Source organism: Mirounga angustirostris, unplaced genomic scaffold (assembly GCF_029215605.1).
Source record: "Mirounga angustirostris isolate CCGP_5_RB_7025 unplaced genomic scaffold, mMirAng1.0.hap1 SCAF_13, whole genome shotgun sequence".
Lineage (NCBI taxonomy): Eukaryota > Metazoa > Chordata > Mammalia > Carnivora > Phocidae > Mirounga > Mirounga angustirostris.
This window is the reverse complement of record NW_026991721.1, coordinates 24861701-24875478: the sequence shown is the minus strand read 5'-3', so window position 1 is coordinate 24875478 and position 13778 is coordinate 24861701. Positions and strand designations below refer to the sequence as shown.

At 42.2% G+C, this 13778-nt stretch overlaps 1 protein-coding gene across 1 annotated transcript in view; it reads left to right on the top strand.

The window, feature by feature from the left end:
• Nucleotides 1-13778, top strand: part of CAT (catalase) — a 38315-nt gene that overhangs the window by 4434 nt on the left and 20103 nt on the right. The window contains exons 2-4 of the mRNA XM_045893921.2: nucleotides 10958-11129; nucleotides 12173-12283; nucleotides 13244-13374. Coding sequence (XP_045749877.1) covers nucleotides 10958-11129; nucleotides 12173-12283; nucleotides 13244-13374 — 414 coding nt within the window. The remainder of the gene's footprint in view (nucleotides 1-10957; nucleotides 11130-12172; nucleotides 12284-13243; nucleotides 13375-13778) is intronic.

The following is a 13778-nucleotide window of genomic DNA, read 5'->3' as shown; positions in this document are numbered from 1 at the left end:
CCATATGACTTTAAGTCTGACATCTTCCTTGTAAAAGGCAACTTTTATTTTATTTTTTGCTGGAATTAAAACCACCCACTAGTTCTGTCTCTGGGATTTTTTTTAATTTTCTTGTGTCATTTCCTCCTCCTCCCTTCCCGCACTCAGTGCAACAGCATGGACAGGCAATTCTTTGCATGCCTGATAGATCTTATTGTCCCTTGCTCAGGGCACTGTCGTTCGTCTAAGGCCATAAAAGTTGCAGATCTGGTAGCAGTTAGGACACTGCTGAAATGGCCTGTTTAGAAGCTTTCAGTATACCTTATTTAGTACCAACGGGATCCATTTGTGTCCTTTATTAAGAACACAGTTTGAATATTATTATAGTAACGTTGTAACAGATGGTGACTACACTTATCATGGTAAGCATTGAGTAATGCACAGAATTGTGGAATCAATATGTTGTATGTGTATGTTAATTATACTTAAAAAAAAAAGGCTTGATTTTTTTTTCTTACCCTTTTTGAAAAGATTTCACGTTTTCCATATGTTATTTAATATATTTTTGAGTGGCCATACCGTAGGTGGAGGGTACAGGATAACTTAGACAATGAGTAAAATAGAATGAAAATCAGTCTTGCTTCTTGAGCTTAGAATGACCTACTGGCATTGACTTATATAAGGCACCGGTGGCTTAACCATGATGAAGTCTCCTTATAGGACAAAGTGCATCCCAGTGATGAAGTCTCTGTGTGTAGCCCAGGAAGCATAGTTTTTGGTCATTAAGGCAATCAGAAACATTTCCCAGTGTTATCACTTCATGTATTTTGACCTTGTGAATCGCCCTGGTATGATGTGGCTTAATTAAGGTAGGGTACCTTCTGATGCTTAGAATGTCTTAAGGTTAATTAAAAAAAAAAGCCCATCAGACTACATCTGGAATTTAGTATTAAATGGCCTATGTGGTAGTTAGGGTTTTCCATATTTTCTAGTGATGATAAGCCCTCTTTGGGCAGGAGCCAGTATTAACCTTCTGGTCGGTTGCCTAGTGTGTATTTTGTGTGCAGTGCTGAATTCTGCTCTTTGTCTTGACCGAATGGGTGCCTATAGGGAAAGAATTCAGTATGGAGTGTGGTCAGAATGAGCACTCACTTGTTAGAGTTATTGATGCAGCCTGCCCTTTCTCTTCCTTTACCTTCTTCCTTATTTCTTAGACATTTCTCCTTGATTCTTGGTGTAAAAAAAAAACAAAAACCCTGAAGCTTCATATTGTGGAAAATTTCAAACCAGAACTGAAGTAGAGGGTCGTGTAATGAACCTCCCAAGTGCCTTTATCTCCAAAAAATAAGGACTCTTTAAGAATACCATTGTCACTCAGCCAGTCAGGGTGTTCACTTTCCCTGATTGTGCAGAAAAAAGTTCACCTACAGACCTGAGATGACTGTCTTTAGAAAGGCCTACTTGCAAGGGTGGCCCTTGGCTGGCGTCTGGAAGTTGGATTTCGGGAAGGCTCCCCCACCTGAGCTGCTAAGAGTGGCTGACTGTGCCGGAGCCATGCAAACAATGTGGTATTTACTGAACCCCTGCTTTCCTGCTGGGAGCCAGAGGGCACCTCCACCATCAGCTCCTTATATGAACCCTGTGTGCTGAGTCTCTAATGAGCTGCCCTGCTAGACAACATTTCACAGGTGTTACCACATCTCGGTGGGGTATTAAGCGTGTCCTGTGTGACCTGCCCTGGGAGAGGACCCTGGAAGCTTACACTGGTTTCCTCTGGACTTCACTCCATGTGCCTTTCTCCTTGCTGGGGTTTTGCTTTATATTAAAGTGCTATAATAAATTTGAGCCTGGGTATGACTGGGCTGAGTCCCATGACTCCTCCTAGGGAATCACCTGAAGGTGGGTGGCACATCTTTCTTTCTCTCTGTCTGCTTTTTAATGCTTTGTTCAAACCCAAATCTGAATAAGGCTCATACATTGTGCCAGTTGATATGTCTTTTACGCTCTTCTTTATCTTCTGGTGGTTATAAACACAGTTTATAGTGGTTTAGTGAAGAACTGAAGGGTTAGGCTTCATAGGCAGGATTCAAATTGTGGCTTGACTGCTGGGCAGGTTACTTCACCTCCCTCCCCCTTGGTTTCTCCATATTAAAAATGGGATAATAATTCTCCTTACCTTGAAGGATTGTTGAGGACTCATTTACGTAATACATGTGTGTTAATTAATATATGTCATTACCCAGCACATAGAATGCATACAGGACATGTTAGCTCTGTTGTTTTAAGAAATGCTGTAGTGTTGTGATTAAGAGTTTGGGTTCTTGAGCCAATTTGCTTGGGTTCAAATTCTGATTCTGACCTTTTCTAGGTGGGTGACCTGGAGCAAGTTGCATAACTTCTCTGTGCCTCAGTTTCCTTCTCTGTATAACGGGGATTATACTAGTACTTACTTCAGACAGATGGATTAAATGCGATAACCCAAGTAGAGTTTAGAACAGTGCCTACATACTGAGCTGTTGTTGTTCTGAGGTTTGAGAATGTCTAGTAAGTAAGACCTCTCACACACACATTCCATACCCAAGCTGAATCAAGAGTCAGCGGGATGAGTGAGTTCCAAGTGTTACTTTTATTACTGGTAGAGGCTTGATTGGAGAATGTGGCTTAGGGGTTTTGGCCAAGAGGGCTTGCTGAGATCACATCCCTGTGTTGAATTTAGCTCTTGCATTTAGGCAGTGGAGATTACCAGGCCTACCCCTGGGAGAACAGGATGTGTACTGCCTGTGGCCACTGGCTTCCAAAGGGGAGAAGGGTGGGGGCCCTGCGCAGGCCTAGGTTCTTTTCCCAAATTGCCCAGTCCCTTGGAATGGGCCAGGAGGCCTGGAGCGCTCCAGTTTCTCCCCTTTCCCCCAAAGAAATTTGAGGGCCAGGACAGTCTCTGGTTTTCTGTACATAGGTGTGCACATTGCAGGTATTTGATGAATCTTTATTGAATAAATATAGAGTGTTAAGCAATAATTTACTAGAAAATATCAGGTATATTCTGTGTTGATCTCTGAGAATGAGAAGCTGTCATTATGACTCCTTTGGGATTGAAAGTTAGGGATGGGCTGTATTACCAATCTTTGTCAATTAAAAAATGGAAGAATGATGTTTAGTAAGTTCTTAGAACTTCTGTAAGCAGAGGGCACTAATAAATGGAAACTCTTGATAGAATATTTTATCAGACTCCAGCCAAAAATTAGAAAGAGCAAAGCCAAAATGGAATTTTACTTTGAGTCCCTGCTTTTAATCATGGTGTCAGTTTTAGCCAAGCCAAAGTCCTTCTTTGCCAATTTCTGCAGCAGTTTTCATAACATTTGTCTAAAGATGTTTGATCAGAATTTGAAGTTATAAATTCAAGTATTTCCCATTTATTTTTGGAAGGGGAGATGTAGGGAGAGGGATAGACTTTTGTTGCTTCCTTCTCCTACTTAGAAATAATCTTTCTTGGCCATTTTGTGTTGGTCCATAGTTTAATTTATTCACATGTTGACTCCAAGCATTTTTAAAAAGATTTTACTTATTTATTTGAGAGAGAGAGAGGAGAGGAGCTGAGGGGGAGGGATAAGTGGACTCTGTACCAAGCACAGAGCCCAAAGTGGGGCTCAGTCCCATGACCCTGAGATCATGACCTGAGCCGAAATCAAGAGTCGGATGCTTAACCTATGAAGCCACCCAGGAGTCCCACACAGCCTTTTTTTGTGTACTGGTTGATAACAGCATTGTGTCAGGTTTCAGGGATATAGATGTAAAACAAGTACACTGTCTGGAGAGGAAAAACAGTGAAGCAAATAGGAAATTATAAATATTTTGTTCTCTTGGTTCAGGAGAAGCATGTGTGAATGTCATGGATAGTTGTCAGCCAGAAAGATGTAAATATCTTAACAGGTACAAATGCCGCTTTTCATGAGAGAGAGAGTTCTTAGAATTCTCCAGCAATGAAAAGCTTTTCTTTCATTAAAAAATTCTAGCTCTAAAGTGATCTGAGTTTAAAAACAACAACAACAACATAATAGTCAGCAAGTGGGAAGATACCTCTTTGCCCATCATACTTGTTATATATAACAAGTAGACCGGTACCCCAACATTGAAATCTGTGTAAAATCACTTAAATTCTCCTATCATACAGCATCACCCATTAAATGAGAGTAATAACATGTCTCTCACTGATTATTGGAGGCTTAAGTGAGGTGACTTATGTAAAGGTAGGTAGGATAAAGCCTCGCATATGGCAGGTGCTTCAGAAATGGTAGTTACGAAGGGAAATTAGGAATTCTGTACAGTTCTGTCAATTGCATTGATCCTCTGTCCTTCTTGGTTAGCTTTGAACCAGAAATGGCCACCCTCTGTCCTATTACTAGAGAAAGCCCAGAGCTGGCATCCTGGGATGTTGTTTCTTTGGTCTGTTGCTTGCAAGAACCAGGTGCACAGGCTGCGGGGCGTGGCTGTGTTCTGGGTTACCGCACTCACTGACCTGCTGGGGCCCCCTGTCCTGTTGTTTGTGCGGAACATAGAGATTCCTCTTGCCAGGCAGCCTCTATGGTCCGCGGGGACAGGCGTGGGGGCGAGGTGGGGGGGACAGGGACAATGCCGGTGGAATGAATGAGTGAGTGTTGAACTGAGGGTGCCTGAGGGACCCTTGTTCTTAATGCTGCACCCTCTGGATGGCACCATGAGGGGTCCATGTTGGGATGGTTGAGCTTCTAATGTGACCCAGGTGCCTACGGCTGCTTTTTGTGTCCTTGACCTGCAGACAGGCTCAGACTTATTGTTCCCTCCAGCTCTTTCCCCCCTATCATCCGTATAAAGCCTGCCGCCCTGTTGCTGCCCTCAGCCTTGTCGGGCAGCTGCTGGCCCCACTGTTTGTGGGCTTTTTGTTTCCCCTTCTTCTCTCCTTTCATCCCCTCCTGACCCTCTGTCCTTCTCAGCTAGTGCTGGCAGTCACTTCACCTGACTGGACTCACCTAATCAGGCATCCTCTTCCAAGTCTTCCGTTCTGGCTATTTTTGTGGTTGTTTGTAGCCCCAGAGGGCTGGTTTTGACTGCTCTCCACTTACTAGTTCAGAAGTATTCGAAATGCTGGAGATTGCTGCAAGTTTGCCCTAACCCAGAACAAAAACATTGTATTTAGAGTGGGGTTGATCGCAGTGTTCGGTGCGTGGCGCTGACTGTGGAATTGGACACAGGGTGCTCACTGCCTTCTTGCTGAGGCACCACCTCTCCCCCCTTCCTTTTCTCACTGCTGTTCTAGAGACACTGCATTCATAACCTCTGCTTCCTTCCCTCCTCCGCATTCCTTGGCCTGCTCACTGTAACTTACACCTCCAGTGTCACAGATTTAAAGTCGGACACTGGTCAGAATCCTTTATTACAGGACCTCAGATGCTCCCTGTCAGTCATCTTTTCCTTGGTTCAAGTCACACTCTCAGTAGTGGTCAGTGGCTGGCTCTCTCTCGTTTTGTGATTTTATTTACTATTGAAACTGTCATGGGACTGGTCACCAGAGGCCCCAGGTTTCCAAGACCAGAAGCCTCTTTTCAGTCCTCAGTTCCATTGGTCTTTGTGCAGCAAGTACCTCTGTTGGCTTCTGTCCCGAAATCTCTGTCCCGGAGTTGCGAGTCCATGATAGGCTTCTGTTTCTTCCCTGCCTCCTCATGAGTTCTTTCTCCTTCGCTGCCTCTTCCCTTTCCTTGTGAGTGCTCTGTCCTTGGTCTCTTCTATCTCACCCTGTCCCTCTTCCACGTCCGGCTCCCTCATGGTCACAGGCACACACACATTCCTCCGCTCCTGCCGCTCTTCGGTCAGCATTTAGTGGCCGTAGTTTTGGTGTATCAGTCTTGACAAAGGAATTTACACACTAAATATAGCTGCTTTTGAAAATATAGCGGATTTTAAGACCTTGCTTTCCCAGCCTTGAGCGAACATCCTATTTCATTGAGTCTGAGACGCCACGCCCTGTGAAATGTACCAGTGTCTTATACACTACTCAGAAGGAGAAAACCCTGCCTGTCCAAACGAGGACTCGTGGCTAAGATGCCACAGATGGTAAGACATACCCCAGTTTTAAAGACAAACTATTAAAAAATTGTGTATGTTGTCATTGATGAACTCTGGTAATTAACATTTGTTTAAGAGCCTGTGCTCAACAGTGGCACGTTCTCTGAAGAATTTTCCCTCTCAGTTGTAATTATTTCTCTGAAGAAGGAACGTGGAGAAGAGGAATCTTATTTAGGGACTTTCCTCATAAAAATGTTTACATATCATGGGTTAGCCTGGTGGTGGGTATTGAGGAGGGCACATTCTGCATGGAGCACTGGGTGTTATGCACAAACAATGAATCATGGAACACTTCATCTAAAACTAATGATGTAATGTATGGGGATTAACATAAGAATAAAAAAAATGATTACATATCTATCATACGCTTCTTTGTTTTATATGCAGTCATTTTAAGCTGAAGATGTGGTAACTCCAAATGAAAATTTCATGTTTTTAAATTCACATGGGCAAGTGAAAATTAAGCATAGTTTAGGGAGTTTTTAGAAAGTAATTAGAAAAGTGATTAGAGGGCGCCTGGGTGGCTCAGTTGGTTAAGCGACTGCCTTCGGCTCAGGTCATGATCCTGGAGTCCCAGGATCGAGTCCCGCATCCGGCTCCCTGCTCAGCAGGGAGTCTGCTTCTCCCTCTGACCCTCCCCCCTCTCGTGCTCTCTCTGTCTCATTCTCTCTCTCAAATAAATAAATAAAATCTTTAAAAAAAAAAAAGAAAAGTGATTAGAAGTGGACACTTGTGGTGATATAGTACCTTCATTAAAAATGTTTTTAGGGGGGCGCCTGTGTGACTATGTTGGTTAGGTGTCTGCCTTTGGCTCAGGTCATGATCCCAGTGTCCTGGTATGGGGCCCTGAGTTGGGCTCCCTGCTCAGTAGGGAGTCTGCTTCTCCCTCTCCATCTGTCCCTTCCACTCATGTGCACACGCGCTTTCTCTCTCTCTCTTTGAAATAAATAAAATAAGACCTTAAAAAATGTTTTTAGGAACTTTATGACATGAGGGTGTATCACATTGCCTTCATTAAGTCAATACAAAATATAGATAATTTGAAAAACTTCTAATATTTGATTAGATGTAGGCAAAGACCTTCTGACTTAAAAATTATTTTAGGAAAGAAAATAGAAATCTAAAGAAAATTAAAATGACCTATAATTATATCACCTAAATGTTACGATAGTTTCATTGTTATTAAAATTTTTCTGTGGGTGAAATTCTTTTTTTTTTTAAAGATTTTATTTATTCATTTGAGACACAGAGATACAGAGAGAGAGAGAAAGCATGAGCAGGGAGAGAGGCAGAGGCAGAGGGAGAAGCAGGCTCCTCGCTGAGCCAGAAGCCCGATGTGGGGCTCGATCCCAGGACCCTGGGATCATGACCTGAGCTGAAGGCAGACGCTTAACCATCTGAGCCACCCAGGCGCCCCACTGTGGGTGAAATTCTTAATGGTGGCATAATACTTCATTAATTAACTCTTCCTCTATTTTTGGATATTTAAGCTACCTGTCAGCTTTTGCTGCTGTAAATAATATTACATTTAACACCGCCCGTAGACCGAGAGCTCCAAGAGAGCAGGAATGTTGATGTTTCCTGCTGCAATCCCCGGCATCTAACACACCATAGGCACCCCCTAAAAATTTTTGGAATGCTGTTGGGTGAATTTACTCTAAATCTTAATGCACACATTCTTCCTGACTCTGAATATACCTAGAGAGTAGAAAAGGGAAGCTAGGGAGATGATTTAATTGCTTCTTTTGTAGTATTTTTGGAGACGTAGCTGGAATATAGTGTCCCTCAAGGCAAGCAGATGCATTATAAATGGTTTTCATTCCTTTTTGTCTTGGGTTCTGTGAGGAGGAACCTTTAATCTCGGAGTGTCCATTGTCACTTCCTCATAATATAAAGATGAGAAAAGAGGGCATTTTGAGGCAAGACTGTTGTTGCTCACACCGAGCTATTGTTATCTTCTAGAAATTTCTCTAAAGCCTTGCACTTTTTTTTCAGAATTTATGTTTAAAAATTTGTTTTCCATGGTCCCTTCCCCATCCCCACTGCTCATTTTATTTAATACAGCTTCATTTCATTAACTCTTTTCTTCTCAGCAAATACATGGCATTCTTCTCCTCACCTTCTAAGAAATACTCTCTTCTCTTTAGTTCAGGTCGGTTTCTCTCATCAAATGTTGCCTTAAACAGCCCCTGAAGTTGGAGATCTTTTTCTCTTGGTCTTTGCCCTCCCTTTGGACTCCCTTCTGTGTTGCTGACCCTGTTGAAGCTTTTTCTGCCACTTTTTTGAAGGCAGATTACATACACATTAGCATGTGTGAGGAAAACTGTTAAAAATTAGGACCAATGATCTATTAGAGCAAGGAAGAGAGGCTGGATGCTACATTTGTAATGGAGAAACCCGGGTTTACTTCTTAGAATGAATGGTGTTGTGGAGGACATTCCTGCATTGGGTGGGAGGGAAGCCCCATGGCGCAAAATTCCAGCATTCTCATTCCCAGCTTTCCATGAGTCCGGGCCATCAGGTGAGACCATCTCATTCTTTAATTCTTCACTCAGCCGTCCATTCATCCACCTTGCCGTGCATGTACCTCCTCTGGGTCTGGTTTTTATTCTTGACCATATTACTCTGACCTGGTCATCTCGAGGGGACGTGTGATGTGCCTTTATTGCTTTCATGAGTGATGTAAATGACAACTCTGACCTGTTTACCTTTCTTTTTCCGGAACCTCTTGGTATCCTCTGTCGTGCTTCTGTCCTTTATGCGATGTCCCCTTTATTTATTTATTTATTTATTTATTTATTTATTTATTTATTTATTTATTTTTAAATTTCCTTCAGTGCTATGTTTATGTGTTGAAAAGAGCATGGTAAAGTGTGGACAGATTGTTTGCTCAGACTCTTTTATTATTTTAATTGTGGATCATCCCAAAGCTTGAAGTCAGTAGTGCTTCATCCTGGCTTCACTTAGGAATTACCTGGGGAGTTAAAAAAAATCCTGATGCCCAGGCCTCACTGGGACTAATTATATCAGAAATCTCTAGCTATCCATGCATTAAAAAGCTCCCCCAGTGATTCCAGTGAAACTCAAGGTTTTAGGTTTAAACCAAAGGTGAAGTTGTACAATTTCCCCCTTCCTTTTTCTGATTCATTTTCTACTTTAAATGAAAAAAAAAAAAGTATCCATTGTCCCATGTATTAGCACATGTGTATCTTCAAAAGAGAGTGGCACGATTGGGTGGTACCTGGTGACCAGACCCTTAAACTCTCTTAGATTTTGGAAGAGTTTGCTGCTGGATGAGGAAGGGATGGGGCAAGAGAGTCTGAATGGATGCCTACACACGTGTCATGGTGGTTAGAAAAAGAAACCTAAAATGCTTTGCTTCTGCTATCAGATCACTTCACATGGCCAGTAAAATGGTAGTGTGGGTGTGCCTGGTGTGGAGCCCTCATTTTGCATGAATTTAGTGCTTTCAATCCGCGGATTAACTCTGGGAGATCGTTGTTTCTTGTCCATTTTGCACATGCAGAACTGAGACTCAGAAATAGCAAGTACTATGTTCACACATACACATCTGGTGATTGGCAGAGCTGGAAGTCGGACCCAGGCTCTGTGATGCCAGCACTCATGATTTCCCTAAGGTTCCATGTCGGCCTCTTCCTGTTTTGATGTGAAAAGAACTCTAGTGGGTGTATGCGTCTTGTTTATTCATTCTGAAGAGTCCAAGATCTCTCTTGTTGAATGTATTTTCCCAAAGAGCTCATGGTATTTTTATAGTTTTTAAAGTGATCCCTCTCCTAATATCCCCTTCTAGGGAAGAGACAGGTATTGACCTTCTTTTAATATTCAGAGCAGGTGTACCTGGAGAGGAAGAGTTATACACTCCACTCCAGGTCTATGAGAATTCTGTGCATAGTGCTTTTCTGGACACATGAAGTTGGTACTATGGACTTTCATCACTAGACCTTTTTGAGTTGTTCTCCTAGAATGGAGGTGGCTTGGCTTTGCTTTCCCCACACATCTCCCCTGGTTTCCCAGTGGCCAGGGGAAGACACTGGAAAGGCAGTTGTCCCTGGTTAGGGTATGAGCCAAGATGATGCTAAGAGCTGCTTAGGATCATTTATTGAAAAAGGCTGCTGCTCCATCCTGGAGAAGGGGTAGCTGGGAGGCTTCCGATGTAACTGATCCTGGAGAACTGGGTGGACGAGAAAACTAATTCTTTGTTACACTAAAATAACCTATCCCATTTCAGGGACATTTGACATCTTTAGAAAATTAATACTATAATACATCTTACCAGCAACAGTTTATTTTCAGTGACAATAAAAGCCATTGACCTTTTTTGGCTCTTTTTTGTTTTGGAATTGGAAAGAGATGTTGCAAAGAGCTGGCCCCCGCTGCTTGAGAGAAGTGAATGCTATCCGGGATGACCCACTTGAACATCTGTAGCACTCAGAAAGCAGCTGCAAGTTGACCATTGGCCAGCATGGCTTCTCCAGAGACCATCTTCTTGCGATCAGTTTGGACATTCCTTGTTAAGCGCATACGATCCCCCTCCCCGGGGGCTTCCTGTGTGGAGCCCGGTGGCTGTATCGAGAGCAGGGGCTGAGCGAGTTGGCAGCTAATTTAGCCATCTTTCTGCTCATCAGAGCAGATTTCTTGGCAGATTGGTGTTGAGATTTTTCAAGGATTTCTGAGACCCGCCTCTGAATCTCAGGCAGTGGCATATCTTTGCAGTATTTGCACCTCGGACACAGGAAATTTAAAAAGAGTTTGAGCAGAAGGTATAAAAATTGGAAAACAGTGTGCCCTCTGCCAATGTAAATGATGGTTTGATTGTACTGACTCTCCTGTGCTCTTTGTCCTTTTGTGTTTATTCACTTAGAAACCTGATGTCCTGACCACCGGGGCCGGTAACCCAGTCGGAGACAAGCTTAATGTTATGACAGCGGGGCCCCGGGGGCCCCTTCTTGTTCAGGATGTGGTTTTCACTGATGAAATGGCTCACTTTGACCGGGAAAGAATCCCTGAGAGAGTCGTGCACGCCAAAGGAGCAGGTGAGAGCCATGTTTATTTGTTGTGAAAGAATTGTTTCACAACACCTGGGTTAAAAATTACTTCTCACGGGGTTGGAGCTCCTTTAATAGAAGAGGCAAATTTCCATTCCTGGGAGAAAGGAAAAAAAAGTGTCCACAAGGAGAGGAATTTGTAAATGATGGTTATTTCTCTGGATTGAACATGATATATAAAATATTTTAGTAAAAATGAAAGGGATCTTCCTTTTCTTCCATTGTGCACTTTAGTGAAGGAATAAAAATATGAAAATACAGACATGAGCATGCTGAAATTGTAGCTAGATTTAGATGGTGCACTGAGGGGATACATACTGGAGTGAACGGTGCAAAATTGAGGATAGTTGTGTTCAGGGGGTGGGTTTGTGGTGATTTTTCCTTTTTTGTCCAAAAGTTGTGTAAAACTTTTGCTTTTATTGCAGAAACGCAACATAGGGTGGTGTTTAAAAGAAAGCTGAAAATTCAATGAGACAAGAACGCTTGATAGAAAGGAAGAAAATGTTTTTCTCTTAGCTGCTTGCTCAGACTCCCAGTTAGAACTTTCTAGTTTCTTTATTTTTTCCTTCCATCTTCTCCAGCTTTTTCTGTGTGGCTTTTCCATCAGGGCTTTGGTATGCTGTTCAGTTTGTAGTTTGGCCTATTGTGTCTTCCTAAGTGTTTAATCGATCCGTTCTTTCCCTGTGTTTTCTCCTCTTCCCCCTATTCTTCTGTTTCTCTCCTGGGTCCTTCCTGTACTTCCAGACCTCTTCAGACCCTGTGTCTCAGTCTTGACCTGCTACTTCCAGCCCCACTCATCTCTCCTTCCACTTGGTTCCAGCTGCATAGCACTCGGTGTAGCACTGAGGGCTTTGCATTTTGCCCCCATCATTTTGTGTTTGGACATCTATCTCCCCTTTCTTCTGTCAATGTTGGAAGCTCCCAAAAGGCCAGTGCTGCACCATCTGTCTCTCTTGTCACCCAGTTGCCTATTGAGGGCCCAGTGGTCTACAATGGTCTCACGATGAGGATTTCTGTGTCTTTCTCATTAGGGGCTTTTGGCTACTTTGAGGTCACACATGACATTACCAGATACTCCAAAGCGAAGGTGTTTGAGCATATTGGAAAGAGGACTCCCATTGCAGTTCGATTCTCCACTGTCGGTAAGTCCGTCTGTTTGCATAACCCAACCCTGTACCTTCTTTGGGGCATTTATAACTACATTTCAAGGAAAGCATATTAGAAGATAGAAAAAAAACTTCTCCAAATGATAGCCAGGTTTTACAATAGAAAAAATATTTTGAGACATGCAGAAAGTTCCTTCTAATTCTGTTTGTTGAGGTCTTAGGAAATCACACTCAGGCAGAGGCCAGCATTGCAATTCTGTGACATTTGGAAGGAACTTTCCTACAAGTGGTTGCCTCAGATGAAAGCGTGGAGTGGGGCACTTATTCAGCAACCAAAATAGCTGCCCTTTATTGGGAATTAACTCTATGGCACCCATGGTTAGACGCTTTACAGACATTAGCTGTAATCTCATCTGTAGATCCACGCTGCATGGTGGGGTTATTTCTATTTTTTTCAGTAATGCTAGTATGAATTAGATCTATCATGCTACATCTCAACACCCCACAACGCACGATTAATTCCGTTTCTCTTCACTCTGTGTTTGTGCATTTTAAAAATACTGTGGATGCAAAAATAAATGACATTAAGAGTAAGAATCTACATTTTCACTCATCTTCTTAATATTAACCTCATAATTTTAATGATTCAGTTATTCTCCTTATTTACTATCTTAATCTTTATAATTATTTTCTTCCTTTATTTTAATTTAAATTTTAATTACCTGTTTAAACAAAGCTATCTCATGTTAAATGGATAATCTTTTCCACTTTTATAGTTATGTATTCTCTTATTACTCTCAATTAATTCTTTTGTTTAATTGGTGGACTGAATTAGGTGGTAGATGGTAGAAATAATAACCCAGGCACTTAAATATCTGACTTCCTTCGAGGAAGTGGATTAGAAAGGATAGATCCCAGTGTTTCTTTATGACTTTACATTTCTTGGATGCCAGGTACTCTGGCTTATGCTTCATTTTTCCCATTTGAATTTTCTAGCTGGAGAGTCAGGCTCAGCTGACACAGTTCGTGACCCTCGTGGGTTTGCAGTGAAATTTTACACAGAGGATGGTAATTGGGATCTTGTTGGAAATAACACCCCCATTTTCTTCATCAGGGATGCCATATTGGTAGGTGATAAAGTATATTGCACTCTACATATGTTTGATTTAAATTGATTTCAAACACTCTGTATTGACTGGCATTTGAGGAGAAGCCCTGGGAAAAGCAGAAAGAAGGGAATTTGGGTTGGCTGGATTGCCTTTTTAAGCACATTTTTCTGCATTGAATATCTTTTTATAAGATCAAATAACAGTTACTGTTGGTCTTCAGTTGGCATTTCAAGATTCACGGACTTCGTGGGAATAGTCCAGTTTTCCTTGTAGAGTCTAGAAGATTAATAAAAAGAGGCACTTTGCCTTGGAAACATGTAGAGGGTAAATTTCATTTTAGGCTTTGGCAGTGTAACATTCTAGGATTATCTTGTTCCAAGTTATAATCTGTAGACCTAGCAGTAGGCAATGTATAGTGTAAG